This window comes from Enhydra lutris, unplaced genomic scaffold (genome assembly GCF_002288905.1).
Source record: "Enhydra lutris kenyoni isolate GAN:26980312 unplaced genomic scaffold, ASM228890v2 scaffoldscaffold22, whole genome shotgun sequence".
In the NCBI taxonomy this organism is placed as follows: Eukaryota; Metazoa; Chordata; class Mammalia; order Carnivora; family Mustelidae; genus Enhydra; species Enhydra lutris.
In genome coordinates, this window is record NW_019154106.1 from 39,431,600 (window position 1) to 39,458,395 (window position 26,796).

The 26,796-nt window shown below is 45.4% G+C and overlaps 1 protein-coding gene across 3 annotated transcripts in view; it reads right to left on the reverse strand.

The window, feature by feature from the left end:
- The window catches only part of LOC111149686 (neural EGFL like 1), an 836,166-nt gene extending 811,178 nt beyond the window's left edge, over nucleotides 1-24,988 (reverse strand). For all 3 annotated transcript variants that reach the window (XM_022506910.1, XM_022506909.1, XM_022506908.1), the window contains exons 1-2: nucleotides 24,934-24,988; nucleotides 15,805-15,933 (exon numbers count right to left, since the gene is read on the reverse strand). In XM_022506910.1, coding sequence (XP_022362618.1) covers nucleotides 15,805-15,933; nucleotides 24,934-24,988 — 184 coding nt within the window. The remainder of the gene's footprint in view (nucleotides 1-15,804; nucleotides 15,934-24,933) is intronic.
- Nucleotides 24,989-26,796: the final 1,808 nt, after the last annotated feature.

Below are 26,796 nucleotides of genomic sequence, written 5' to 3' on the forward strand. Positions count from 1 at the left end.
TTGGGCTCAGGTCAAGATCCCAGGGTCCTGGGATCGAGCCCCGCATCGGGCTCTCTGTTCGGCAGGGATCCTGCTTCCCCCTGTCTCTCTGCCTGCCCCTCTGCCTACTTGTGATCTCTGTCTGTCAAATAAATGAATAAAATCTTAAAAAAAAAAAAAAAAAAAGGGTACTTACTTTCCCCTAGACCAGAGATTCTGAACCCTGACTACCAATTAGGATCACCAGTGGAGTTTTTATAAGACCATCAAAGTCTACTATGGGCCGCCCAGTAGATAGATCAAATAAATCATCATCTCTATTTTTTAATTTAAGTATAGATAACATATAATGTTATATTAGTTTCAGGTACACAACCTAGTGAGTTCATAATTCTCTGTGTTACACCATGTTCACCACAGTAAGTGGAGTTACCATCCGTCAGCATACAAAGTTATCATATATTATTGACCACACTCCCTATGTTGTACTTTTCATCCCCATGACTTATTTATTTTGTAAGTGGATCATAATCTCTTAAAGATTGGTCCTCAGCATCAGAATTTTTTAAAGTTCCCCAAGTAGTTCTAATATGAAACCAGAGCTGAGAACCACTGCACCAGATAGAAGGTCCCTTGAGAGCAGGAGCTAAGACTGTCTTCTTCACAGCTGAATCTCTAGCACCTCGTATTGTGCCTAACACACTGCTGACACTCAGTGAAAAAAAAAGAAAAAGAAAAAGAAAAACACTATTAAATAAATAAAAGACCACTGAGTGAGTAAATGAATCCTGAGCAGGCCATTCTATCCCCATGTTGGTTTTCCCATATATGTTAGACACACCCTCTCAACTCTTAAAAATCTGAAAGTTTTTCTCCAGAACTGTGCTGTCCAATACGATAACCACTAACCACATATGGTACTTACATTTAAAATGCTTGAAGGGCGCCTGGGTGGCTCAGTGGGTTAAGCCGCTGCCTTCGGCTCAGGTCATGATCTCAGGGTCCTGGGATCGAGTCCCGCATCGGGCTCTCTGCTCAGCAGGGAGCCTGCTTCCCTCTCTCTCTCTCTCTCTCTCTCTGCCTGCCTCTCTGTCTACTTGTGATCTCTCTCTGTCGAATAAATAAATAAAAAAAAAAATCTTAAAAAAAAAAAAACCATTTAAAAAAAAAAATAAAATAAAATAAAATAAAATGCTTGAAATTAAGTAAGTTTTAAAATTCAGTTTTCTAGCTACAGTAGTAGCACTACAACTCAAGTGCTCAACAGCCACATCTGGCCCGTAGCCACCGTCCTGGGCTGTACAGATACAGAACATTTCCATCACCCCATAAAGTTCCATTGGACAATGCTGTTTTGGAATAATCGATTCCATTCTTAAGAGCTGCAAGTGACCTTGGTGATTTAATCCAGCCCTCTCCCTTTATAGACAGTAATAAAATCTAATGATAATGAACATAAAGATATAAACATGAATCCAAAAAACCAACTGCATGAGATCAAGAAGGGAGAACTCAGAGGTCAGCAGTAGTGAGAACAACAAACAAACAAGCCTCCGTGGGGTCTTGGTCTGTAATAAGTTTATCATGAGTTAGTTCTGTGACAGGGACACATGCAAAATATTAATAGGAACATATGTACCTGAACAAGAAAGGGATGCTCTGCTATGTCCTGATCAGCCCATGCTGGAAGCACCATGTTCAGTTTAAGACGGCAAACATCATTAGGGACATAGACAAAGAGCTGGGTATTCAAAGGAGAAAAAACAATGGGGGAACTGCCCCAGTAATCAGAAATGTTTAACCTAAAGAAAGTTAGGATGTGAGACCTTAAAAGCTGCCTGCAAATCTCTGAGAGCCTACCTCATGAGAAGGGGATACAGACTTACTCTACGGTCACAGGTGCCTCGACCTGAACAAATCTTTCTTGAGTACCAAAAGTGCCAGGCATTAGCGTCGTGCTGGGTCCTGATTCAGAACAGAAAACAAAATGAGTAGAGACACGCAGTGATCTATAATAGACTAGGAAACAAAGTTAAAGGAAACAGAAAGAAATATATCATTTCCATTTACGGTAGGAACTCTGAAGGACTAAACACCAGGAAGTGGTGACTGAGAGCGGAACAGGGGACCAGGTAAGATGGCAGGAGAAGGCCTCGTCAAGGGTAAGAGCCAGGTATAGAAAGTGCAGAGACATGGGCTTCCAGGACTTTTGCAAGGAGAAATGACAGTATGGGTCAGGGAAACTCCTGGTGTGTTCATGGAACCAAAGGTGGCCAATGTGACTGGAATGAGGGAGCAACAGAAGGGCATTGCCATTAAGTCAAAATGTGTCTTCCTTTAAATTATCTCTGACAGCGTAGCCCAAAATAATATGAACTGCCTGGCGATATAGCATTATTTCCATCATTGGAGGTAACCAACCACAGGACTGGCTTGCTGGACAATTAAGGATTCCCTTAAAGAATCCTCTCGATGGGGGCGCCTGGGTGGCTCAGTGGGTTAAAGCCTCTGCCTTCGGCTCGGGTCATGGTCCCAGGGTCCTGGGATTGAGCCCTGCCTCGGGCTCTCTGCTCAGCTGGGGGGCCTGCTTCCTCCCCTCTCTCTGCCTGCCTCTCTGCCTACTTGTGATCTCTCTCTGTCAAATGAATAAATAAAAATCTTAAAAAAAAAAAAAAAAAAGAATCCTCTCTATGGGGGCACCTGGGTGGCTCAGTGGGTTAAAGCCTCTGCCTTTGGCTCGGGTCATGACCCCAGGGTCCTGGGATCGAGCCCCATATTGGACTCTCTGCTCAGCGGGGAGCCTGCTTCCTCCTCTTTCTCCCTCTCTGGCTGCCTCTCTGCCTACTTGTGACCTCTATCTGTCAAATAAATAAATAAAAATCTTTAAAAATAAAAAAAATTTAAAAAAAAAAGAATTCTCTCTATGGAAAGGTACATATATTAAGAATTTAAGAACCATGGGCAAGGAGGCACACACAAAAAGTGCACACTAAAATACTGTTTGTCAGAAATCTGAACCAAGCCAAAGTTCCATCAAAAGGCAAAGGGATGGGGACGCGTGGGTGGCTCAGTTGGTTGGACGACTGCCTTCGGCTCAGTTCATGATCCCGGAGTCCCGGGATCGAGTCCCGCATCGGGCTCCCAGCTCCACGGGGAGTCTGCTTCTCTCTCTGACCTTCTCCTCACTCATGCTCTCTCTCATTGTCTGTCTCTCAAATAAATAAATAAAATCTTTAAAAAAAAAAAAAAAAAGGCAAAGGGATGAATGCACTGAGGTGTTCTGCAGCAGTTCAAACTAATGACCCAGACCCACAGGTCCTCAAAAGGATAATGAGGAGTGAAATAAGTTTCAGAAACATCCATACTGTGTGATGCCATTTATATAAGCAGTTGTTAACATTCACTGAATGTTTCCCGTATGCCTGATAATGTACTAATACATTATATGAATGAACTCACTTGACCCAGAGAACGATCCTATGAGATAGATGCTTTATTATCCCCATATCATACATGGAAAAAAAGTGAGCCAAAGGGAAGTAAAAGAAGTTGCCCAACATTACACAGCTAGCAAGAGTCAGAGCAGGGATTTCGATCTAAACAGTCTGGCTCCTGAGGCTGTACACTTAGCCACCATACATGTGCCCTCCCTGTTATATTTCTTGCATATGGACACACAAAAATGTGGTAATACACACACACACACACACACACACACACACATACTGTGTAATCATCTACCATGTTAGCATGGTCTCTAGGAAGGCTGAGAAAAGAAAGGAACTAAGACAGGAACATAGAGACTTCAACTTATTCTGTAACTGTCTCTAAGGCTCTAAGCAAATGTGACACAATGTTAACATTTGCTGATTCTGGGGGACAATGAGAGTGTTGTTGCTTCTATTATCCTTCCTGCTTGTACATATTCTTCTTTTGTTTTGCAGAATAACTCCTTGTCAAGTTAAAAAAAAAAAAATGTATGACTTAAAAGACCTAAGGTCCAGAGAACTAAACTACCCAGCAGTCAAGGGAAAGCCATTCTAGAACCTGCTTCCCCAGGCACATGGTCCCGCGCCTACTCTGCAGCCCTGAGCTGCCGGGCGGTTTGCGAGCCTTGTTTTTTCCCAGAATGTAAGCATGAGGACTGAGCCAGCCCACCTCGGTACAAGTCGGCTCCACCTCACACACTGGCTGCATCCACGAAAAGTTGTATTTAAATAAAATATTTGCATATCAAATGTTATTTTTCCACTGATTGACATTCTAATTTTGGAGTTGTGTTCCCACAGGAAAGAATTTAGTCCCAATACGTTAAAATACATCCCAATTAAGAATCACAGCATTCATCAAAGACTACCGCAGTGAGTGCCCATCTCATTCGCCCACAGCGCTCTCTCAAGAAAATCCTGGTCGGGGCACCTGGGTGGCTCAGTGGGTTAAAGCCTCTGCCTTCAGCTCAGGTCATGATCCCAGGGTCTTGGGATTGAGACCCACATGGGGTTCTCTGCTCAGCAGGGGGCCTGCTTCCTCCTCTCTCTCTGCCTGCCTCTCTGCCTACTTGTGATCTCTGTCTGTCAAATAAATAAATAAAATCTTTAAAAAAAAAAAAAAGAAAGAAAGAAAGAAACTCCTGGTCACGGGCATCTGGGTGGCTCAGTCGTTCACCGTCTGCCTTCCGCTCAGGTCATAATCCCAGGGTCTTGGGATCAAGCCCCACATTGGGCTCCCCGCTTGGCAGGAAGCCTGCTTCTCCCTCTCCCATTCCCTCTGCTTGTGTTCCCTGTGTGTGTGTGTGTGTGTGTGTGTGTGTGTGTGTGTGTGTCAAATAAATAAATAAAATCTTTAAAAAGAAAAGAAAACTCTGGTCAACAGACCACAGAGACTACATTTTAAATGGATACACAGTCAAGAGGAGCCCCGTGGTTCATTCTGACTTTCTTGCATGTTCTGTTTGGGCTGCCAAACAGATTACCAGGCATTCATCTGCAGCCATTCAGCACACCCCGCCAAGGGAAAGAATCATAAAATTCTATTAAATGGAACTCGCCAACTGACGAGACAACCATCTGTCCTGGTGGATTTACAATACCTGCCAAAAGATACTCTAGCAGACATCCTTTGGTTTCTCTTAAGAGAAGCTGTCTCTTATTGGATTGCACTCATGTACTCATTCCTACTCTCATGCATTAAGGAAACACAAGCAGGAGGTGGAGTGGGGGGCGAAGACACAGACTGCAGGTATAGACCCGAGTTCAAATCCTATGTCCATCATTACTGATAACATGAGCTCCTGGAACTATCTCTAGATCTTGTTTCTTCATCTGCAGGATACTCTATGAAAATAGTACAAAAGTAAGAGTGCTGGGAGAAGGATGAAAGACAAATAAACTTTAGAAGTGGAGATAACCCTCCTTTTGGGAAAAAAAAAATTCAGTTCAGACAAGTTATCCATCCTCATTAGGAATTAAGTACAGTAGGTAATTGCAAATACTCTTTGAAAGAAAACAAAACAAAAATATTTTCCTGAATTTAAGTGTATAAATTGAAGGCACCTGGGTGGCTTCGTCAGTTAAGTGTCTGCCTTAGGCTCAGGTCATGATCTCAGGGTCCTGGGATCGAGCCCCAAGTTGAGCCCAAGTAGGGCTCCCTGCTCAGTGGGGAGTCTGGTTGTCCCCATCCCTCTCCCCTTGTCCCTACCCCTGGCTCATGCTTTCTCTCTCTCTCTCTTTCAAATAAATAACTAAAATATTTTTAAATGAATGCATAAATTATTTAAAGTCATCTGAAATTGAAAAAAATTATAGTTATCCAAACTTACTTTATACTTATTTATTTGCTTATTGTCTGTTTCCCCTTAAAAGCCAGATATTGTCTGATTTGTTTCTGCTGAATTCCTTGTACTGGAAAGTGCCTAGTATGTAGTAGTAGATACCAGCTACACAGTTAATGAAAAAATTTATACTTGTTGAATGCTTAGTAATAATACTGATTAACATTTAATTTGTTTGTTGTTTACCATGAATTTAATATTTATCTAAATTAACCCTTAAGAATATCTTGTATCTGGGCACCTGGGTGACTCAGTGGGTTAAAGGCTCTGCCTTCAGCTCAGGTCATGATCTCAGGGTCCTAGGATCAAGCCCCACATTGGGCTCTCTGCTCAGCAGGGAGCCTGCTTCCCCCTTCCTCTCTCTGCCTCTCTGCCTACTTGTGATCTCTGTCTGTCAAATAAATAAATAAAATCTTTAAAAAAAAAAAAAAGAATATCTTGTATCATAGACATCATCATTATTACCCAATGTCCTGAGAGGAAACACATGCCAAGAGGTAAAGTAATTTGCCCAAGGTCTGGAATTGGTACGTATGCATAGTAATTTCTAAAAGAATTCTTATCTTTTTACATTCTCTGCTGTCTCTCTCCATCTCTGCTGTCCTTAATGTATTATTTGATGGGAGAAGGAGCATGACGAAGAAAACAGATTTCAGTGCAGATGTTAGAAGTGTGCATATTTGGGAAATTATTTATTTTCTCTACGATACACATTTAGTCACATAGCCACTGAATGATTTTCCAGACTATGCCACTGCAGGTGTTAATTTGCCCAGAGGGGAACTTGAAAACCCTCTCCACTCCCACGGCTTTCTTCAGTTTTATTTTGGCAAGAGCAAAAATACCTATATTGGGGAGATGCTGGTATGTGAACTGAATCCCTCCACTAATTGATTAAATGCAAAGTTATACTAAATCACTCCACTCAAAGTGAGGTTGACTTGTAAATGCTCCCAGAGGTAATTAGTGACTAGGCGCATCCAATCAACAGAAAAAACAATTCAGACTTGGGCAATAGTGGGTGGCAGGAAATGTGGAAGATCAGCATTAAACAAACCCTTTGGGTAACTCCATCTTATTCAGATTTTCTAAGCATTAAGAGCTATAACTCAAGCTTCAAATACTGTTTCATGAAAATGATTCCACAAGAGCGGTGTATTTAATTCCTGTCCATTTTGCAAGGTCTGCTTCAGGTGCTACCTCTCTCCTCCAAGGAGCCTTCCCCAAGTTATCCAGTGAGAAGCTTCTCTTCAGCATGCTTGGGATCTTATCTATAATCCACTACAAAGACAGCTCTCCTCCCCTGTACAGGAGAGTGTCCAAGGGCATTCCGTGTCTGCCCTTCTAGACGATAACCTCACTGGGGTCAAGATCTCTGCCTTATTAATCTGTGTCTCCCACAATACCTAGCATTAATCCCAGAATGCAGTAAGTGATAAAAGCCTCAATCATCCTGAAGTATCCCACATGAGCCTTTTTTCTATCTTGTCACGTAAAACATACAACTTGAAATATACTATTTTTTTTTCTTTAGAAACTCTTCTAAAACAGACCTCCAGAAAGGTAGCATTTTCCTGACAGAAGGAAAAAAAAAAGCAACACATTAAAGAATCTTCACTCATGCATATTTTAATTCACTTTTATAAAGGAGACACCAATGGACAGACACATTCTCCCAACTACTTAACAGCAAGGCACTGTCAGTCAGAGAGAAGTACAGTTCCAAACCCTCAGACCTTCTCTGAGTCCCATTCAAGGCAAAGCAGAGATTTTCCAAAATCATGTTTGACACTCTAAAGCTGGTATTTAGGATGTTTTTCAGCTTAGAGAAGATCTATGTCAGGCTCACACATAGCCATTCATTCTCTCCCCCCCCATTCTCAACCCCCAGTAAAATATAATTTGTTTCAAGTAAGAAGGGAATAAAAATCTTACTTATTCAATTCTCTGCACTCTACAAGGACAGCAGTGACAAAGACAACCTTAAAAGGCTGGCCAGCCCCCAAATAAATCCTATCAGGCTGTGGAGTTGGTATTTTAGGAGTGTTGCTAATTAAGTAAGCTTTCTACTTAAATTCATCAATATAATATTAACAGGCTAGCATTGAAATGAAGGTTTTCCCTCCCTTAATATATATCAACTCAGAGCTGGACTTAGGATGATGAAATATGAGAAGGAATAAAAATAAATGAAGGAAAGAATAATGAATTTGTGTTTTACACTTTACACCTTTCAGTGCCTTCTCATACACTGTCATTTAATCCTTACACCCAGTCTATGTATTATTCTTCCCATTTCCAGGTGAGAAATCTGACTCTTGAGAACATTAAGTGACATACCCACTAAGCACCCCTAAGTACTCCTTCAAGGTACTTCCACTTACTCATTGATAAAATGGGGCAATAAAAGTACTTACTTTATGTGGCTGTAAGGATGTGAGAATGATACAAATTGTTACATATAAAGCCCTGATCCCTACTCTTCTGCCCCCTCCCCAGCCCTCTGCTTTTCCCGCTATCCCAATCTACCACTGCAGGTTAAAATCTGACACTAATAACACACAAGACAGATGATACACGTAGGAGAAGAAGGCCAAAGTTATACCCTATTACTTAAAAATGTATGAACTCACATCTAATGAGAGCTCACCATGTACCAAATACAGGTGTAACATTTAAATGTATTAATTTATTTCATCCTCACTATAACCATATATAGCAGATACTATTATTAACCCACTTTATCAATGAGTTAATGGAAGTACTGTGAGGCAGTGAGTCAAGGAGCTTGCTAGTTGCTATCATGTATTACTACTGAAAGACGGGATTTTGTAGCTTGCCCATATTAAATGTGGCATAATAAAAGAGTAAAATCTCAGAGCCTCTTCAGACCTGCACAGTCCAGCAGAGTAACTAACCCCAGCCACATAAAGCAACTGACCACTTGAAATATGGCTAGCATGGGCAAGGAAACAAATTTTTAATCTGAATTTAAATTTAAAAGGAACATTCAGGGGCACCTGGGTGGCTCAGTGGGTTAAAGCCTCTGCCTTCGGCTCAGGTCATGATCCCGGGGTCCTGGGATCGAGCCCCACATCAGGCTCTCTGCTCCGCAGGGAGTCTGCTTCCCCCTCTCTCTCTGCCTGCCTCTCTGCCTATTTGTGATCTCTGTCTGTCAAATAAATAAATAAAATCTTTAAGAAAAAAAAAGGAATACTCAATGATATAGGAGTTTTCAAGACATCGTTTATCAGTTACTAAAGGGCAGTAATCCTTGAAAAATGAAAAACAAGGGAGATGAGCCCTACAATTACCCAAGCTTATTGCTCCAGGAGAGGTCCCAAGCTGGGTCAGAGCCCAGCAACATCCCTGAGTTGAGGTGGGGAAGCAGAGAGTCAGGGGAGACCAAGTCACTCATATTACACAGGAAAGTATACATGAATGGAGACAAAAGCAGAGAGAAAAAAAAATACAGATCTCTCTCAAGATCAGTACTCAGTGGATTACATGCACATGAGAAAACTACCCAAAAACACAGAACCAGGACCCAAAAGGTAACAGTGCTCAAAATACACACAGGAGAGAATACTACCTATTTCTACCATTTAAGCTGAAAACTCTCACAATTCATAGGGAATTGGGTAGAGCACATAAAATGTCTTACCTCAGTGATGGTAAATAATTAGCTCTACTCTAACTATTAACATTAGTACTGCTTTGGGCTATCTAAGAAACCTTATATGTAGGATTCAAAAAGATCAAACTGTTTCCCAGTAACTTAACTGTGTCCTAAAAGATACCATGAATATTTATAAGAATATAAAACAGCCAGCACTAAACAAGGTAAAATAACAATGCCTGACATTCAATCAAAAATTACCAGACATGCAAGGAAGTAGTAATGAGGAGAAAAATTAATCAAGAAAAATTAACCCACCACTGATACAACAGAATTAGCAGTCAAGGACATTACAACAGTTATTATAACTGTATTCCATCTATTCAAAAATTTAAAAGCAGACATGGAATATTTTTTCAAGAGTCAAAATAAATTTACAGAGATGAAGCCATAACATATGAGATTAACAAAAAAAAAAAAAAAAAAAAAAAACACTAAATGATACTAATAGCAGACACTACAGAAGAAAACTTTAGTGACCCTGAAAGTATCGCAAGAGAAACTATCAAAAATACTACAGAAAAAAAATGAACTATAATTTTTGAAATGAACAGAATATCTGAAAACTATGGAAGAACTTTAAGCAGCCAAACATACATGTAATTGGAGTCCCTAAAGAAGAGAGATGGGGACAGAAAAAAATACTTAAAGATATAATGGCCAAATTCTTTCCAAATTTGATGAAGTGCAAGAGGTCTCACACAGGGATGCCTGGGTGGTTCAGTCAGTTAAGCATCTGCTTTCGGCTCAGGTCATGATCCCAGGGTCCTGGGATCAGAGTCCTACATCAGGCTCCTTGCTCATCAGAGAGTCTGCTTCTCCCTCTCCCTCTGCCTGCTCTGGCTGCCACTCCTCCTGCTTGTGCTCTCTCTCTCTGACAAATTAAAAAGAGAGAGAGAGAGAGAGAGATCTCACACAGGAAAAAAAAAAAAAAACCCATAAAGAACACCACACTGAGGGGCACCTGGGTGGCTCAGTGGGTAAAGCCTCTGCCTTCAGCTCAGGTCATGATCTCAGGGTCCTGGGATCGAGCCCCTCATCGGGCTCTCTGCTCAGCAGGGAGCCCTGCTTCCCACTCTCCCTGCCTGCCTCTCTGCCTACTTGTAATCTCTCTCTCTGTCAGATAAATAAATAAAAATCTTTGAAAAAAAAAAAGAAAAGAAAAAGAAAGAAAGAAAGAACACCACACCAAGGTACACCATAATCAAATCACTCAAAATCAGTGATAAAGAGAGTCTTAAAATCAGAAGAAAGAAAATTACCTACAGAGGAACAAAAATAAGGTGACACAGATTTCTTGTTGGAAACAATATACATGAGAAGAAAATGAATCAACATCTTTAAAGTACTGAAAGGGAAAAAAACCTGTCAACCCAGTATTCTATACCCAGAAAAATATCTTTCAAAAAAATGAAAACAAAATACTTTTTCAGACATACAAAATCCAAAAGAATTCATCACCAACAGACCTGCACTACAAGAAATGTTGAAGGAGGTCCTTGTGACAGGATGAGAATGATATCAGATGGAAATAAGAATCCACACAAGGTACCAAAAAAACAGAAAATAGTAACTACATGGGTAATTATGTGATTGATTTTCTTATTATCTAAATCTTTTCAAAGATACTTGACTGATTAAGCAGAAATAATAATGTGGGATGGGAAGTAAAATGTGTGATGATAGATTGATGACCAGGAGAAAAGAAGTAAACTATTGAAATGTTCTTACAATATACATGAAGTTGTATACTTTTACTTGAAGGTGGATTGTAATAATTTAACGATGTATACCATAAAGCCTAAAGCAACCACTAAAATAATGAAACAGAGTTATAGCTAAAAAGCCAGCAAAGGAAATTAAATGAAATCATTGAAAAAAAAACTTTAATTAATTCAAAGAAGACAAAAAGTGGAAAAAATTGAATAAAGAATACACAGGACAAATAGAAAACAAATAGCAAAAAGATATATTTAAATATAAACAGGTCAATAATGACATTAAATATAAATGGTCTAAATACCTGTAAAGACTCCAGAAGGAGGACAGCTCTGCCAACACTTTGATTTTAGCCTGCCAAAAGTCATTTTGGACTTCTCACATCCAAAATTATAAGATAATAAATTTGTTTTGTTTCTAGCCACTCAATTTGTGGCAATCTGTTACAGCAAAACAGGAAACTAACATAGATTTTTTCACCTAGAAGTAGGATGCTCCTGTAACAAATAACTAAAAACATGGAAGTGGCTCTGGAATTGAATAATGAGCAGAGGCTGAAAAAATTCTGAAGAGCATGACAGAAAGCCCTGGCTGCCACTAACAAACTGTTAGTGGAAATATGGATGTTAAAGACTCTGCTAGTGAGAACTCAAAATGAAGTAAGAGGATGGTAGAGAAAACGTTTATCATCCTAGGGAATACTTAAATTGTTGAGAACAGACCATTAGTAGAAACATGGACATTAAAAATGCTGCTGGCAAGGGCTAAAAAGGAATGGAAACTGGAAGACACAGGATCCTTGTTACATAGTGACAGAAAGCTTAGCTAAATTGTGTCCTGGAATAACACAGAAAGCAAGAATTGTAAAAGATGAACCTGGACATTTAGCTGAGGAGATTTCCAAGCAAAGTGTTGAAGATGCAGTCTGGTTTCTCTTTGTTGCTTAGAGTAAAAGATGAGAGGAAACAGAGAGATGAAGTGATGAGCTGATAAGCAGGAAGAAACTAGGGCCTGAGGAATGGAAGAACTCTCAGCCTATCTGGACTGCAAAAGACATAAAATGAGGAGATTCACTGTCAGGAAATACTGCTCTGGGGTGAAAACCACAGGTGTAGCTGATCAACCTTTTGCTAGTGCTTCTGAAGGATCAAGTTTGGAAGATTCAATCACACAGAGGTCTCTCTGGAGAGATCAGGTATGTGACTCATGGATCCTCTTGGCCATCTTGGCACAGGACAGGAACAGAGATGGGGCTATCTAAGAAAGATCTCTTGTCCAACGGACAGGAGATCCTAAAGGTTCCTGAGAATGTTACAGCAGAAACACTGCCAACCTGGACTGAAGGAAACCTCTGAAAGAAGATGAAATGAGAAAAAGCTGACAGACTTTGAAAATTCTACAGACAGGAAACAGATTGATAAAACTATTCAACAACAAACACATGCTACTCTGCCTGAAAAAGGAAGAATAACTCAAAGGAATGAGTCACAGGCCCAGAAGGCAGAGCCAAGGACCACACAGGATTACTCCCAAATCCCGAAATCCAACGGAGTTTGCCCTACTGGAGTTCAAAATTCCTTGGGATTGGTGGCCCCCTTCTTCTTCCGATTTCCATTCTATGATCAGGTCTACCTATTACAGGTACCCTACACTTGTCCCACCGTTTTCTTGGGAAGCAGATTACTTGTTTCCTACTTTTTACAGATCCATAGATGGAGACGAGTTTCCCCCCAAATTTATGATACTCAGAGTCAGAGTCATACCTGATTTAAATTATGTAGAAAATCAGATTTGGAATGTTTCATCTGACGAGACTGGATAAGGGGACTTTTGGGGAATATTGGGATGAGGTGAATGTATCCTGCATGTGGGACAGACTTGAACCTTTGGGGACTAGAGGGTGGACGGTGTGGTAAGCACAATAATGGCTCCCAAAGATGTCCATGTCCTAACTGCCAGAACATGTAAATATGTTACCTTACATGGCAAAGCGGGTTTAGCCTATGATTAAATTACAGATCTTGACGTGCAGAAACTGCAGCTGGATAATCCAGGTAGTCCCAATGCAATCACAAGGATCCTTAAGGGAAAGTCCTCCTCGGTCAACCTCCCATAATGAAGTTACTCTTCCCACCAAAGAAGCTGAAAATCCCTCCCCACAGCTGGAGCCTGCTGGACATCCCAGAGGTAGATGCCAAAGCAAAGATCACACAAAGTAACAGAATTCTTGCCTAAGAAGCTAACATTTGTGGAATAAATAAATGAATAAAAAGTGAGTCAAGTAGGCAATAAGCCTTTCATGGAGCACGTGAGACAGAAGAAATTTTAATTCAATTAAAAATGTGTAGTTATCACCTACTACATGCCATACATGCATAGGGATGTAGGGATGTATCCAAATAGAGATGACTTCTGCCTTCATGAAGCATGACCTCTCAACAGTAACTGAGCAGACCTTGTACAAGGCAAAAAGAAAAGGAATTCCATCTGTATTCTCTTAACCATACCCAGCTTAAAATCTTCGCCAATTCCTTAGTAAGAGTAAATGGATATTGGCATACCCCTGATCTTGTTATGTATCATCATATAATATCTGTATACTTATTATATACCATTAACAAGACCTACGTTATCTCTAGAGTAAATATGTAAATCTCAGCTCTTAACATTGGTCCAGCCATTCTAAAATAATCCTTTTTTTTTTTATTTACTTATTTGAGAGAAAGAGATCACAAGTAGGCAGAGAGGCAGGCAGAGAGAGAGGGGGAAGCAGGCTCCCCACCAAGCAGGGCTCGATCCCAGGACCCTGAGATTATGACCTGAGCTGAAGGCAGAGGCTTCATCCCCATCGATGCAGGGCTTGATCCCAGGACCCTGAGATTATGACCTGAGCCGAAGGCAGAGGCTTTAACCCACTAAGCCACCCAGGTGCCCTAAAATAATCCTTTGTGCTGTCTTCACAAAAGGCTGACTGAAAAGAACCATGGCAGAACTTTTCAGAGGAATACCCAAGCTGCCTCCCTATCATATCCAATGAGGTCACTCCCTGCAGCGACCTTCACAAAGACCCACACCCCCCCCCCCCGTTCTAAGAGTAGATTATGAAATGACTGACCTGATGCTACACCAAGGAGAAGAATTACAATCGTTCACAAGTGTACATGGCCTCCCACCTACCAGAACAGATACCGGCCATAAACCATCAATGTGTCTAAGCCTCTGGGTATCAACTAAATATCTGTTCTGCCTACAGGGTCCAAGGTAACCCAGCCCCTGCCAGCCTCTCCAGCCACTGGCCACCATTTAGCCACACTAGACACCTTTCTATTGGTTTCTGCTTTCAGACCTTCATACACACTATTTTCCCTGCCCACAGTGCTCTGAATTCCCGCCCCTCCCTACACCAGGCTGGCTATTCATTTCTCAGGTCTCTGCCGACGCATCAATTTTCCAGGTAACCTTTACCTGACCACTACTGTCTCTCCACACTGGTTCAATCAGATCTCCCTGTACTACTTTGTTTTGGCAGCCTATACATCCCCTTCCTAGTAAGTACAGCAATTGTAATTCAGTAATTCCTTGTGCACTAACTGTTTCTCCCACTATATTTTAGAACGGGCTGCACCTGTCATACTGGCAATCCCACTATTAGCATGTTGTGTGGTACATAGCACGAGTTCTGTACTAATGGCCAGGACTCACTGGGGAGCTACTAGAGGTATCGGACACAGTTTTAACCACTTCGCTGGATTAGCTCCTCTACTGCTTATAACGTCCCCATGAAAGAGGTACGTTAGGTTTTAGATGAGGACACAGGCACCGTAAGGCTGAACGATTGCCCAAAGTCTCAAAGCCAGTAAGCGGTACCACTGGAATTTGATCTCAGGCAGACAGGCTTTTAAGAAGCACACTACACGGGGCGCCTGGCTGTTTCATGTGGTTAAGTGTCTGCCTTCAGCTCTGGTCATGATCCCAGGGTCCTGGGATCAAGCCCCGCATCAGGCTCCCTGCTTCCCCCTCTCCTCCCTTACTCTGCTCTCTCTTGCCATCCGTGTCTCTCTTAAATAATAAATAAATAAGTAAGAAGCCCACCACGCTCCCTTGATAACTGAGAACAAAGTAAGCTGCACTCCTAAGAGAATACAGCCATAAAACATCCTCCGTGCTCATGTACCCATTAAATAGGAGAGAAAATACATGAAGAAGACTAGGTGTAGATATAGTATAGATATGGGTAAAGATAAGGGTAATAGTTGAAGACATATCCTGTAAAAATAACATGGCTGGCCAATGGCTTTCAAGACCTTTGCAATTTCACTCAACTTTAGATCCCCACCAAAATACCCAAGGAAATGTGTCACGACCAAAAACCAACTACTTCACAGCCATGCCTCTAGTGCCTCCCTCCCACCCTCAGAACATCCCTCAGTTATCTGAACCCTGTTGACATTTCTGAACATACTTATGACAGGAACACAAGAAAAATAGCGGAGATGAGCCTGAGACACACACACACACACACACACCACAGGAACACTCCCCAGATAGATTCTCTTCCCCAAGCTCTGCCTCCATCTGAAGAAGGAGGGGCCTTTACCTTGAAATAAATACGCCTTGCTGGCATTGTGCAGTCCGGACACCTGAGTGACTCCACGGGTGGTGTTCACGAGGTCGAGCTCGGTGATAATATCCACCTGCCGGTCAGGGTCAGTCCCAAAGCCCACCACTGAAAAGGAACAGAGAGGCTGTCTTGGCTTCAAATACAGACTGTTGCAGCAAAACAGAACAGAAATGACAGAGCCCAGGAGGGGCAGGGAATACAAGGAGGCCAGTGATGAGTGGTGGACAGGCTACCTTCTGGGGTGGAAAGGGAGAACAAGTCTTCGCTCGTGGCCCCCATGATATTGGAGTTTCTTTGTCCCTTCCCCTCCTACCCCCCATTCATTATGGATTGAGGACCCCTTATCCAAAACCCTCAGAGCTTAATAGATTTCAGATTCAGAATGTATCATATGTTGGAAAGGTATTATGTCCTAAACGCTACATTTTATGTAACACCCTAAGCAAAATGTGAAGCAGTATCCCATAATCAAACATAGTATTTCTGGACCAAGAGGTACAATGTTCTCTTCTGGCTGGCTAAACAAAGACTATACACAGCCTCATGTCAGTTAAGGTCAAGTTTCGCCACCAAAAGGGTCCAGTTCAGGGTAGCTTTTGCTGTCACGTGACTTATGAAGAAACTTCGGGCTTCCAAATTCTTTCAGATCCAGGGATGGTGTCTACAGGATCATGGCCCTGATCTGCCTGCTTCCAAAAGTGATACAGTAGCAAAACCTGACACCACCATCACCCATAAACACCTCCTCAGGCCACTCCCCCTGCGTCAGGCACAGCCGCCCTGATATCAAGGAGGGTGACGCAGAACACTCCTGTCCCTGTTGGAGCAGAGTGGCAGAGGGGCTGGCCAAAAAAACAAAAGGCGTTCCTTCCCTCCAAGGAGATTCCTGAAGGGAAAGTTAAATTCCCTGACAACTCTGTTGGAGAACCTTTGTGCAGAGAAACGTGGCCACAAGCCCCCATCGCCTGATCTGAGAAAGGCAAATGCAGAAGGCCATCTCTCACCCAGGAGGCGTTCTCTGCAATGACACACACATGATTGCAAAGTGACTTCCAATTCTACGTTATTAATAAGGCTAGAGATCACTGGAAGGGGCTGTGGGTAAGCCATTCATAAGGGCAGCATCTATCTACACTTAACATCTCAGCGGTGCAATTCTGACTGCACAGTCGGAAATGTTTTAATCAGCAACAGCTGTCAACTTCTGTCTGCTGGCAATGCAATTGCTGAGGCAAGATCTGGAAACCCAATGTGTCCGAGAGAGACTGAGCGAATGATGATCAGGACATCATGGGCTATTGCAACGTCATCTGTCCTCCCGCCTTCACCCCTGGCCCCACAGATGTGGGGAAGGAAGCTAGTACACCCTCTTTTCCTATAAAGAAAACAGGAGCTGCTACAGCTACAGAACCCTGGGCTAGGAAGGCTCGCCAAGGCAGACAAAAGGGTTAAACCGAAGGCAGGGTACATAATCTGCATTCTTGGTTTCTGTCCGGTTTCTCCTTGTCCTCTGAACTGAAGGTTCAATCTCCCCCTTCCCAATGCAGCCCGTTATGAGACCAGTTTCCTCAAGGACAGATCTTCCTTCTACTCATTCTGCATTCATTCATTTATTCATGAAGTAACTGTTCAACAGGCTTTAGCGAGAGCTTACAACATAACACAGTGCTGGGCACTGGAGATGTCCTCACAGAGCACACATTCCTGAGCCAAAGGGTGAAGACAGGCCAAAAAAATAATAATAATAATTTAAGATGGCAATAAATGCCACGCAGGAAATAAAACGGAGTCACGGAATACAAAGCAACTTGGGTGGGGCTTTAGAAAGAACAGTCGGGGAGGGTTCCTTTGAGCTGAAACCTGACTACCCGCAGGGGTGGGCAGCGGCCAGATCTGGGGGGACAGGTTTCCAGGGATAGAGAGTGGGCTCTCGCCCACTGCAAACCAAGAACAGACTGGGCATATTTGGGGAACAGAGAAAGGCCAGCGTGGCCAGAGCAGAACGGGCAGGGAGTGATAGAAAATGAGGCCAGAGAGTAGGGCATGCCTTTTGAGCCACTGGAAGGAGATGGGTATGTTAACTGCAACAGGAAATCACTGGAGGGCTTAAGGTGTGTGTTGAAGAGGAAAAGGAGATGCTCCTACTTTACATCATGATCTCCCTTAAGCTCCCCTCCTGCTTGTTCATTCCTCACACAGACCCCATTCACAAAGACGAATCAAACACCTACTCTGTGCAAAGGACTGAGCCGATGGGTGTCCATCAGCAGAAGTCATAGCCCCAGGAGCCTCTCTGGTGGAGACCAGAGATGTTTTTCTCCAAGTGAGCTCAGATATCAGCAGTTCTGTGATCACCTTGAAAAGGCAGGGGAAGAACTAATATTTCAGTCTGATCTATCATGTTGTACACCTGTATGGCAGAAATTAAACCAAGAGGGATCTTAGAGGACCTCCAAGCTGTCTTCCTCTGGCTGGGAATAAGGAAAGTGATCCAGGGAACGTGCCCTTAGCTGGACACGAGAAGACAGAAGTGTCCCTGGAGCCCCAGTGTCGCTGCAGCCCCAGTGCCTCGCACAGGGGCTAACAGAGATACACCCTGATTTAGGACCTAAATAATGAATTAAAGAGTGCATGCAGCTTTACTGCTCTGGTACAATGACCTCCGAGCAATGTGCATTTCAAGATACACCACCAGACGACAGGATGGCATTCAGGCCAAGGAAATGTTCTTGAAAACCTGTGGTTGAGGATACTGCTGCTATGAACATTGGGGTGCATGTGCCCCTTCTTTTTACCGCATTGTATCTTTAGGGTAAATACCTAATAATGTGATTGCTGGCTCATAGGGGAGCTCTATTCTTAACATCTTGAGGAACCTCCATGCTGTTTTCTAGAGTGGCTGCACCAACTTGCATTCCCACCAACAGCACAGGAGGGTTCCCCTTTCTCTGCATCCTCGCCAACACTTGTTTCCTGACTTCTTAATTTTAGCCATTCTGACTGGTGTGAGGTGATATCTCATTGTGGTTTTGATTTGTATTTCCCTAATGGCTAGAGATGTTGAGCACTTTTTCATGTGTCTGTTGGCCATTTGGATGTCTTCTTTGGAGAAGTGTCAACCTGTGGAAGGAGCTGAGATGCCCTTCAACGGACAAATGGATAAAAAAAGATGTGGTCCATATATACAAGGGAATATTACTCAGCCATCAGAAAGGATGAATACCCACCATTTGCATCAACATGGATGGAACTGGAGGGGATTATGCTAAGTGAAGTAAGTCAAGCAGAGAAAGACATTTATCACACCATTTCACTCTTATGTGGAATATAAGGAATAGCATGGAGGACCACAGATGAAGGGAAGGAAATCCTAATGGGGAGATATCAGAGACAGAGATGAACCATGAGAGACTGTGGACCCCCAGGAAACAATCTGAGGGCTTCGGAGGGGAGAAGGGTAGGGGCACAGGGTAACAGGGTGATGGGTACTGAGGAAGGCACGTGCTGTGATGAGCACTGCGTGTTGTATGTAAGTAATGAACCACTGAACACTACATGAAAAACTAATGATGTACTATACAGTGGCTAACAAAATTTTTAAAAAAATAAATTAGGAGAAAAAAAAACTGTGGTTGACTGAATTATTGGATTCAAATCTTTACCCCTCCCAGAGCCACAATCTTTGCTGTGTGGCTTTGCAGTTCCTTCCACTCGAGTGAAAGTAAACCTCTGTGTCCTTTGACTTTGAGCCTTGCCATATAACTTGTTTCAATCACTGGGATGCTTGGGATGTCAACAATGTTAAACAAGCAGAGGCCTGACCATGCTTGTGAGGCAGGGCTTCGTGTCTGGTACCTCTGCACCATGAACATGGCCCCACTGCTCCACTGGTCCAAGGAGACAGAGGCACATGGAGCAGACACCCCACTTGAGTTTGGCACCATGATGAGCCAAACCTGACCTAGATGAGCCAGGAATACAGGAACAGAACAACCTACAGAAACGTGAACCAAAATAAATGTTGTTTTAAGCCACTGAGTTCCAGATGGTTTGGTATGCAATAATATTGGAGCAGTGGTTGACTGAAGCAGGGACTAAAGACCCACTATAACTGACATCCTTAAAATGCTCTCAGATGAGTTGAGGGAAATTGGACGGGGAAGTGAACCATGAGAGACTATGGACTCTGAAAAACAATCTGAAGGTTCTGAAGGGGCAGGGGGGTGGGAAGTTGGGTGAGCCTGGTGGTGGGCATTATGGAGGGCACGGATTGCATGGAGCACTGGGTGTGGTGCATAAACACTGAATCTTGGTACACTGAAATTAAAAAAATAAAAAATTAAAAAAAAAATAAAAATAAAAATAAATAAAATAAAAAATTTAATTTAAAAAAAAAAAAAAGAAAGAAAGAAAAATGCTCCCAGACTAGGAGTCCTGCAAACTAGACAAGACTAAAAGGCACCCGAACAGATTCTGTAGCACTGGCAGAACCCCCCATGGATGCCCTTGGATCCCTGTCCCCAAATGAGGACACAGCATGCTCCATCCACAAAGTGTTGTGGAAAGGACACTAATCCAAGAGCCAGTTTCATTCCTGTCTCTTCCCCCTACTAACCCCCTGGAAAAATAACTTCACTTCTCTGAGCCTTGGTTCCCTCCTCTGTAAAATGAGGATGGTCAAAACTGCCTCCCAACCTCCTAAGGTTTTGATGATAGCTATGGGAACATGCCTAGCACAGACGCGGTGCCCAGCTGGGCTTTGCTGCATCTGTCTTTCCTAAGACAGCTCCCTGGTCCTCAACTCCACTGGAATCGTGCAAAATGTACAGATCTCCCTCTTCCTCCCAAACCCTCCACATGCCCAACTGACCTGGAAGGGCTTCTCACTCTGGCTGTGCTTGGGGAAATCTAAATATTAAGTCTATATTCATTCCTCCTTGACAGCCCACAAGTAAAGGGATCCGCTGGTTTTAGGATAACTGCATTGTTCTTGTTACGAAAACATCCCATAAAAACAGAACAAGAGAAATCAATTAGGCTTCCAGATACACTTTTCTTCTCTCCCTTTAATTGGTCTCCTTCCTGATGAAAACGTCCTGTGCCAAAAGCAGGATGTGCAGAAAGACAGCACTCTACACACTGCCTAGGGAATCAGAAAACCTATTAATAAGGTAGCATTTACATGGCCTCTCCTGAACCTAATGCAGTATGAGAGCGTTGGTTCCATAAAAATAATTTTTTTTTTTACTTTAATGTTTCTGCTTCTTGTCCAAGCATGGAGCTCCTGCCCTTTCCAAGGAAACCCTATTAAAGTTCTCCACTTTGGCCACAACTGCTCTACAAATGACTGAAGCTGGGAACTGGAATTAGGCAGGATAAAACGCTTCTGGGGAAAAAACATTCTTTAAAACCTGGAAGGCAGCGTGTTACTGGCGGAGAGGCACTTGAGGTCTGGCTCTGGGATTCAGAACCTCCACCCTAATCTCCTGGGACACCTGCTACTGCTGGCCACCCCACTGTCCTGGCCAGGGAGTGCTCAGGCCCAAAGACCGTGCAGCACACCTTCAGGGCCCCGGGCCTAAGCTCCCAAGCAAATCCTCCCAGGCCTGGCTCACTCCACATGTAATCCAGGTTCACTGTCTGCGATGGAAGCTCTTTTCTCCTGGTCAACACACAGGGATGGGATGCTGCAGAGCTGTTCCCAGACTTCATGTAACAGCAGGGTTTCACCGCCAGTTGATTCAGACCCCTGGACCCCTGCAAAGTTCCCCAAAAGCAATATACTTGAAGAACATGCTCTATGCCTGTTCCAAATTAGCCAAATACTACACATAATCACCGCAGGCGGGGGGCTCTGTTCACGGCTCTATTATTCCGGAGTTAATGAAGAGCCAGTAAAGTGGCTCAAAAAGAAAAGGCTCTCCTTTCCAGCAGGTGGCAGCAAAAGGCAGCAAAAGGGGTCCCAGGGGCTCCCCACTGCCACCCACCCCCCAACCACCACCACCACCGGCCTGGCCTGGTGACCAAAACAAACAGGAAAGGGAATTGGGTATTAATCACACAGCCCAGCCATCCATCGGAGAAAACTCAGGGACGTAATAATAATGTAGCCTTCTAAACTGTCCTTATAAGCATGTACCTGGAAATCCCAGAATGATCTTTCACCCAGAAATAACAAGACCTGGAGAACAGCACCTCCTATCTTGACTCCATTTTAGTCTCTTAAAACAAGGTCCCTGAACAATGAGCAATTTAAGCAGCTTCCTGTGACACCTATCATTAGATCTTTTCATATGTAACCGCTACTGCACTGCAGTGCTGCTTTAATTAAAATGTGCCTGATATCATCTATTCATTTCCATTAAAAGGCACTGATATCTGAGCAGCTCACTAAGTGAACCACATGTTTACTTCATCCTGGACTGTTAACAGCCCAGACACCAATTGTCCCACTTGACAAATAAACTTTCTGAGCGGCTGTTTGGATCCTGATAAACTAATCACGAGTCAGCCTCTGCTACCAAAGAGAATGAAGGTTTGATGCAGGGATGGTGGGTCCTGGGCAAATCAAAGAGGCTGCCATCCCCCCCCCCCCAAGAAAACTGCTGATGGCACCCCTTCAAGAGACAAGAAATTCTAAGTAAAGGACTTGAGATATAATTCCAAACCACCCGCTCCCCGCCATCGTGATACTTCTGATACTTTTTTGCAGAAGCAGTATGTGGCCTCTGGCGTTCAAGAAGTGCCAAGGGGCACAGAAAACCCACGCTCCCTAGCAACTGCCATAACCAATAGGGCAGATCCTCCCATGCTCCCCCTGCCTGTGCACAGCCTCCACCCTCTGCCTGGAATGCCTTGCCCCACTCTGCCCAACTGGAAAACTCCCTGTAAAGCCTTCAAAACACCCCCTTTACATGTCACCTCCTGATTAAAGCCTTCCCTGACCACCAACCACCCCTCCCCAAAATTCATTCCTACCATTTCTCCTCTGTATTGCTTTCAATGAAACTTCTTATACTCCCTCCTCTCCTACCACCCACCGTGTCCCCCTTCAAGCTATAGGGGGGGGGGGGACGTCTTCCAGTTTCTACCTAGATTCTCAACTAAGCTTTAAGTTCCTGTAAGTCAAGAAGGACCAAGTCGTTTCCTCTCTGCATAACCAATCCTGGCACCCAGCAAGGCGCTCAACTGTTCTTTGAATAAATACATGAATGAATCTTCGCTACAACAGAATTTATACAAGATTGAAAGGGGTTTAGTGTGGGGAAGGGGAAAAGACTGTGTTCTTCAAGGTCTCCAAGAGCAATGCACCCCGGAGATCCAGGCCATTTCGGATAGGGGCACTTTTTGCCGACTTTTCAAAGAACTAATGAGAACAAAGGATTTAGGCAAACCGGTAACGACGTGCACTTGAGGACGTGAAACGACCAAGGAGCTGCCCCCTCCCCCATCTGTGTCTCTCTCTTCCGTTCCTCCATTAAAATGCCCACCAGCACCAGATTCTCCGCGTACGGGACTGGTAGTGCATGTTCTGCATTAGCCTCGCCCGTCCTGGTTTTCTGGGGGCGCATTTCTTCCGGTGTTTTCTTGGTTTTAAAGCCTAGTCCATCCCGAGGTGCCCATACCCAAGAAGCAACTATTCCAGGCAGGACTGAGCCTGGCTGTCCCTGAAGCCTTGGGAAGCTCGGATGAAGACAGGAAAAAGGAGGAGAATTCCTTTTGTCCCTGGATAAGTAAGTCTACACCCGTTGCTCTTCCATTAAGCAAAGGGAAAGCTGCTACCCTCTCACCTGGGTAGACAAACGCCCAACTTTGTATCCTCAGGCGGGCTAACTGCCAAAGAAGAGCGCCTGGGGCGCAGGCGGAGGGAACTTTCAGGCCAACCAAGGCGCGGCACCCTCCCCCGCCCTTTCCTCATAAACTTGCAGCCTGGCCCGGGAAGGCTATGCCTCTAAAAAGGGAAATGAGAGTGGTTAAAAAAAAAAAAGAAAGATAAGATAAGATACGATACGATACGATACGATACGAACGGGGAAGAGTGACCACCCGCCGGTTCTGGGATGCAAGGTCGGCAGCGCATACTAAGGCTGGCTAGCACAGGAATAAAAAATTCGCCACGCTCCCACCCCCACCCCCGGCATCGGAGGGCTGTATTTTTTGCCTATACTGTGCCCACTCCACCCCACCCCACCCAACCCCCACCTTCCCACCTCTACTATGAGACCCGTGGAGAAGACGACCGAGAACGGGTCTCCAAACCCCATGACATATGGGGTTGGGGGCCAGTGGGAGCAGATGGAAGGAGGTGCTCTTAGAGTCCTCACAACTGCGTCTCTGGAGGCAGAACGAAGTGGGGACTTCAGAAATCATGCCAGTTATCCTAGTCCTCCCTCCACAATCCCCAACCGCAATTACAGCAAGGGAAAACGGGCTGGAAGCTTGTGAAAATCTCCCTAGATTGGCTCCAAGGTTCCAATTCCCACCAATTATTGTTCGTCCAGCCCCTGGGGACAGGGTGGAAAGGGAGAGAACGCTCTTGGAGTTGCCCCCGGGGAGAGTCAGGAGGGGACAAGGCGAGACCACAGAATGCCGCGGTTCGCCCGCAGCCCTCATCCCGTGCCGTGCCCTCCCGGGCCGCGGCCGCGCCCGCCCGCCGGCCGGAAGAGCTCTCTCTGCGGGCGCGACTCCCGCGGCTGCCCCTTCCCGGCATGGCCCCGCGCAGTCAGAGCGGTTTCCACCGCGCCTTTCAAGTTCGGGGGCGTGGGGCTCGCGGGCAGAACCTGCAATGGTTTCGACCCGGAAGCTGGCTACTAGGAGCGGGAGGGTGCGCGGGCTCGGCCGCGCCCCTCACTCCCGCGTCCGCGAGGCCGCGTCTCCAAGGAAGGGAGCACTCGTGGGGGCTTCTTCCAGCCCGTGAGTCCCACTTCTCACCCTTTCACCTGGAGCAGGGCAGAGAGATCCGGGGCACCCATCCACACCGCACCGCCCTTCCCGGACCAGCACGGAGCTCGTCTCCAGGTCTCCCAACGCCTGTGGGGGCACTGGGCACAGCGGCGCGACTCCCCCCTTCCCCTGGATGCCTCCGCCCGCCCCAGCCGTGCTTACCTGTCCTGGCGGTGCACACACAGAACCACACAACTAAAATCACATCCCTCGGCATCGCTCCCGAGGGTCCCCGCCAAACGCGGCGCGCGGAAACCAGGAGGAAACAAATGCGCCTGGATCTCGAGGCGCGCCGGGCACGGAGCCGCCAAACTTGCTAGCGGGCGGCGGGGGAGGTGGCTCGGCAGCGCCGGGTGCTGCGCTCGGGGATCTCGCTAGGCAAGGCGGCCCCGGCCGCCCCGCCCCCAGCCCGCCCCCCACCGCGGGCGGCGGCGGCGGCGCGGGGCTCGAGCCCCGGCCCCCGCTGCGGCTGCGCCCGCCTCGGAGCTGGGGCGGGAGCGCGGGGCTCGGCCACTCCTGCAGGTTGCGCTCGGCGCTGGGATCGGGTTCTCCTGCTTCGCCCGCCGAGCTGCGAACACCCAGGAGGCAGGCGCGGAAGCCGCTACTACCGGGAACACCGGAGCTGGAGTCCCGGGACGCGAGGCCAAAAAGGAGACGCTAAAGACGCCAGGCGCCCCTTCGGATTCACGCGCTCCAGCCCAGTCGAGCTGGCCTCGCCACTGTCGCTGGCTCTGCTTCGCCGCCCCGGTGGGGGTGGCCGAAGTTGCCACAGTTCATCCCCGCCGAGACAAGAGCCGCCGAGCCCTCGCGGGTGGGCTTTTTCCCCCGCGGGAACCCTGACCCGGGCGGTGCCACGGAGCGCGCCCAGCCCCTCCCCGGAAAACAATTACCGGGATTTGCTCCCGCAACTGGGCGGGGAGGGGCGATGGGCTGAGGGGGCTGGCGGCTGAGTCGGCGCTCGCCGCCCGCACCTTCTGTCTCCGCTCTCTGGTGGACCCCGCTCTCTGGTGGACCCCTCTCTCTGGCTGCGCGCTTCGGGAGTGCGTGGGGGAAGCCGCGGAGGCCGGGGCCACCGAAGAAGGGTCCCCGAGCTGGAGTAAGCTACAGTGGGGGTCTGGGGAGTCTATCTGCAAACCTTCCGGTTCTGCAGGGCAAATGCTGCCACACAGGGGAAATTCTTAACCATTTTTTTTTCTTGGTGACTTGATGATTCTGTCAACAGCCCTTCTCTCCTTTCATAGCTAGTTTTGGCCTCTCCCGCAGTTCCTCTGGGACCCTCCTCTCACCACAACACTATTCCCTGCGGAGAAAAGTTAGACTTTGTTGCTGGCAAGAAGGGAAGTCCTCTTCCTACTCTGTGACCCCCTTCTGGACCCCGGGCGTTCCCTATAAAGATGTCCAAGGTTTTGTCGCACTTCCACTCAGGAATGTTATTTATAACCAGGATACAGAGTCGTGAAATCAGAGATGACAGAACCTCTGATTTATACCAAATGAGCCCCAATGGGATTTTTTTAAGATTTTATTTATTTGATCGCTTCTCGGCCTTTTGGCTAAGATCAAGTGAAGATTTTATTTATTTGAGAGACAGTGAGAGATAACATGAGAAGGAAGAAGTTCAGAGGGAAAAGCAGACTCCCTGTGAAGCTGGGAGCCAGATGCCTGACTCGACCCTGAGACTCCAGGATCATGACCTGAGCTGAAGGCAGTCATTCAACTAACTGAGCCACCCAGGTGTCCCCCCACAATGGGATTTAAATCTCCACTTGCCCAAGTTGGCTTCTCTCTCTGAGTCCAACAGCCCCTTTAATATTTGCAATCCCAGGGGAGGAAAGGGAAATCTTTGAACAGTCCTCACACATCCTTGGGAAACCAGTTCCAAGGTTTCATACTTCTGTTCACTGATAAGGATCTGCCCTTCTCACTTCGTGTACCCCCTCTTACTTCCCATATTTCTAACCCCTACATAACCAGAACCCCAGGAGACCCCACTGAAAGTCACCAAATTAGCAGTACCGCTTATTA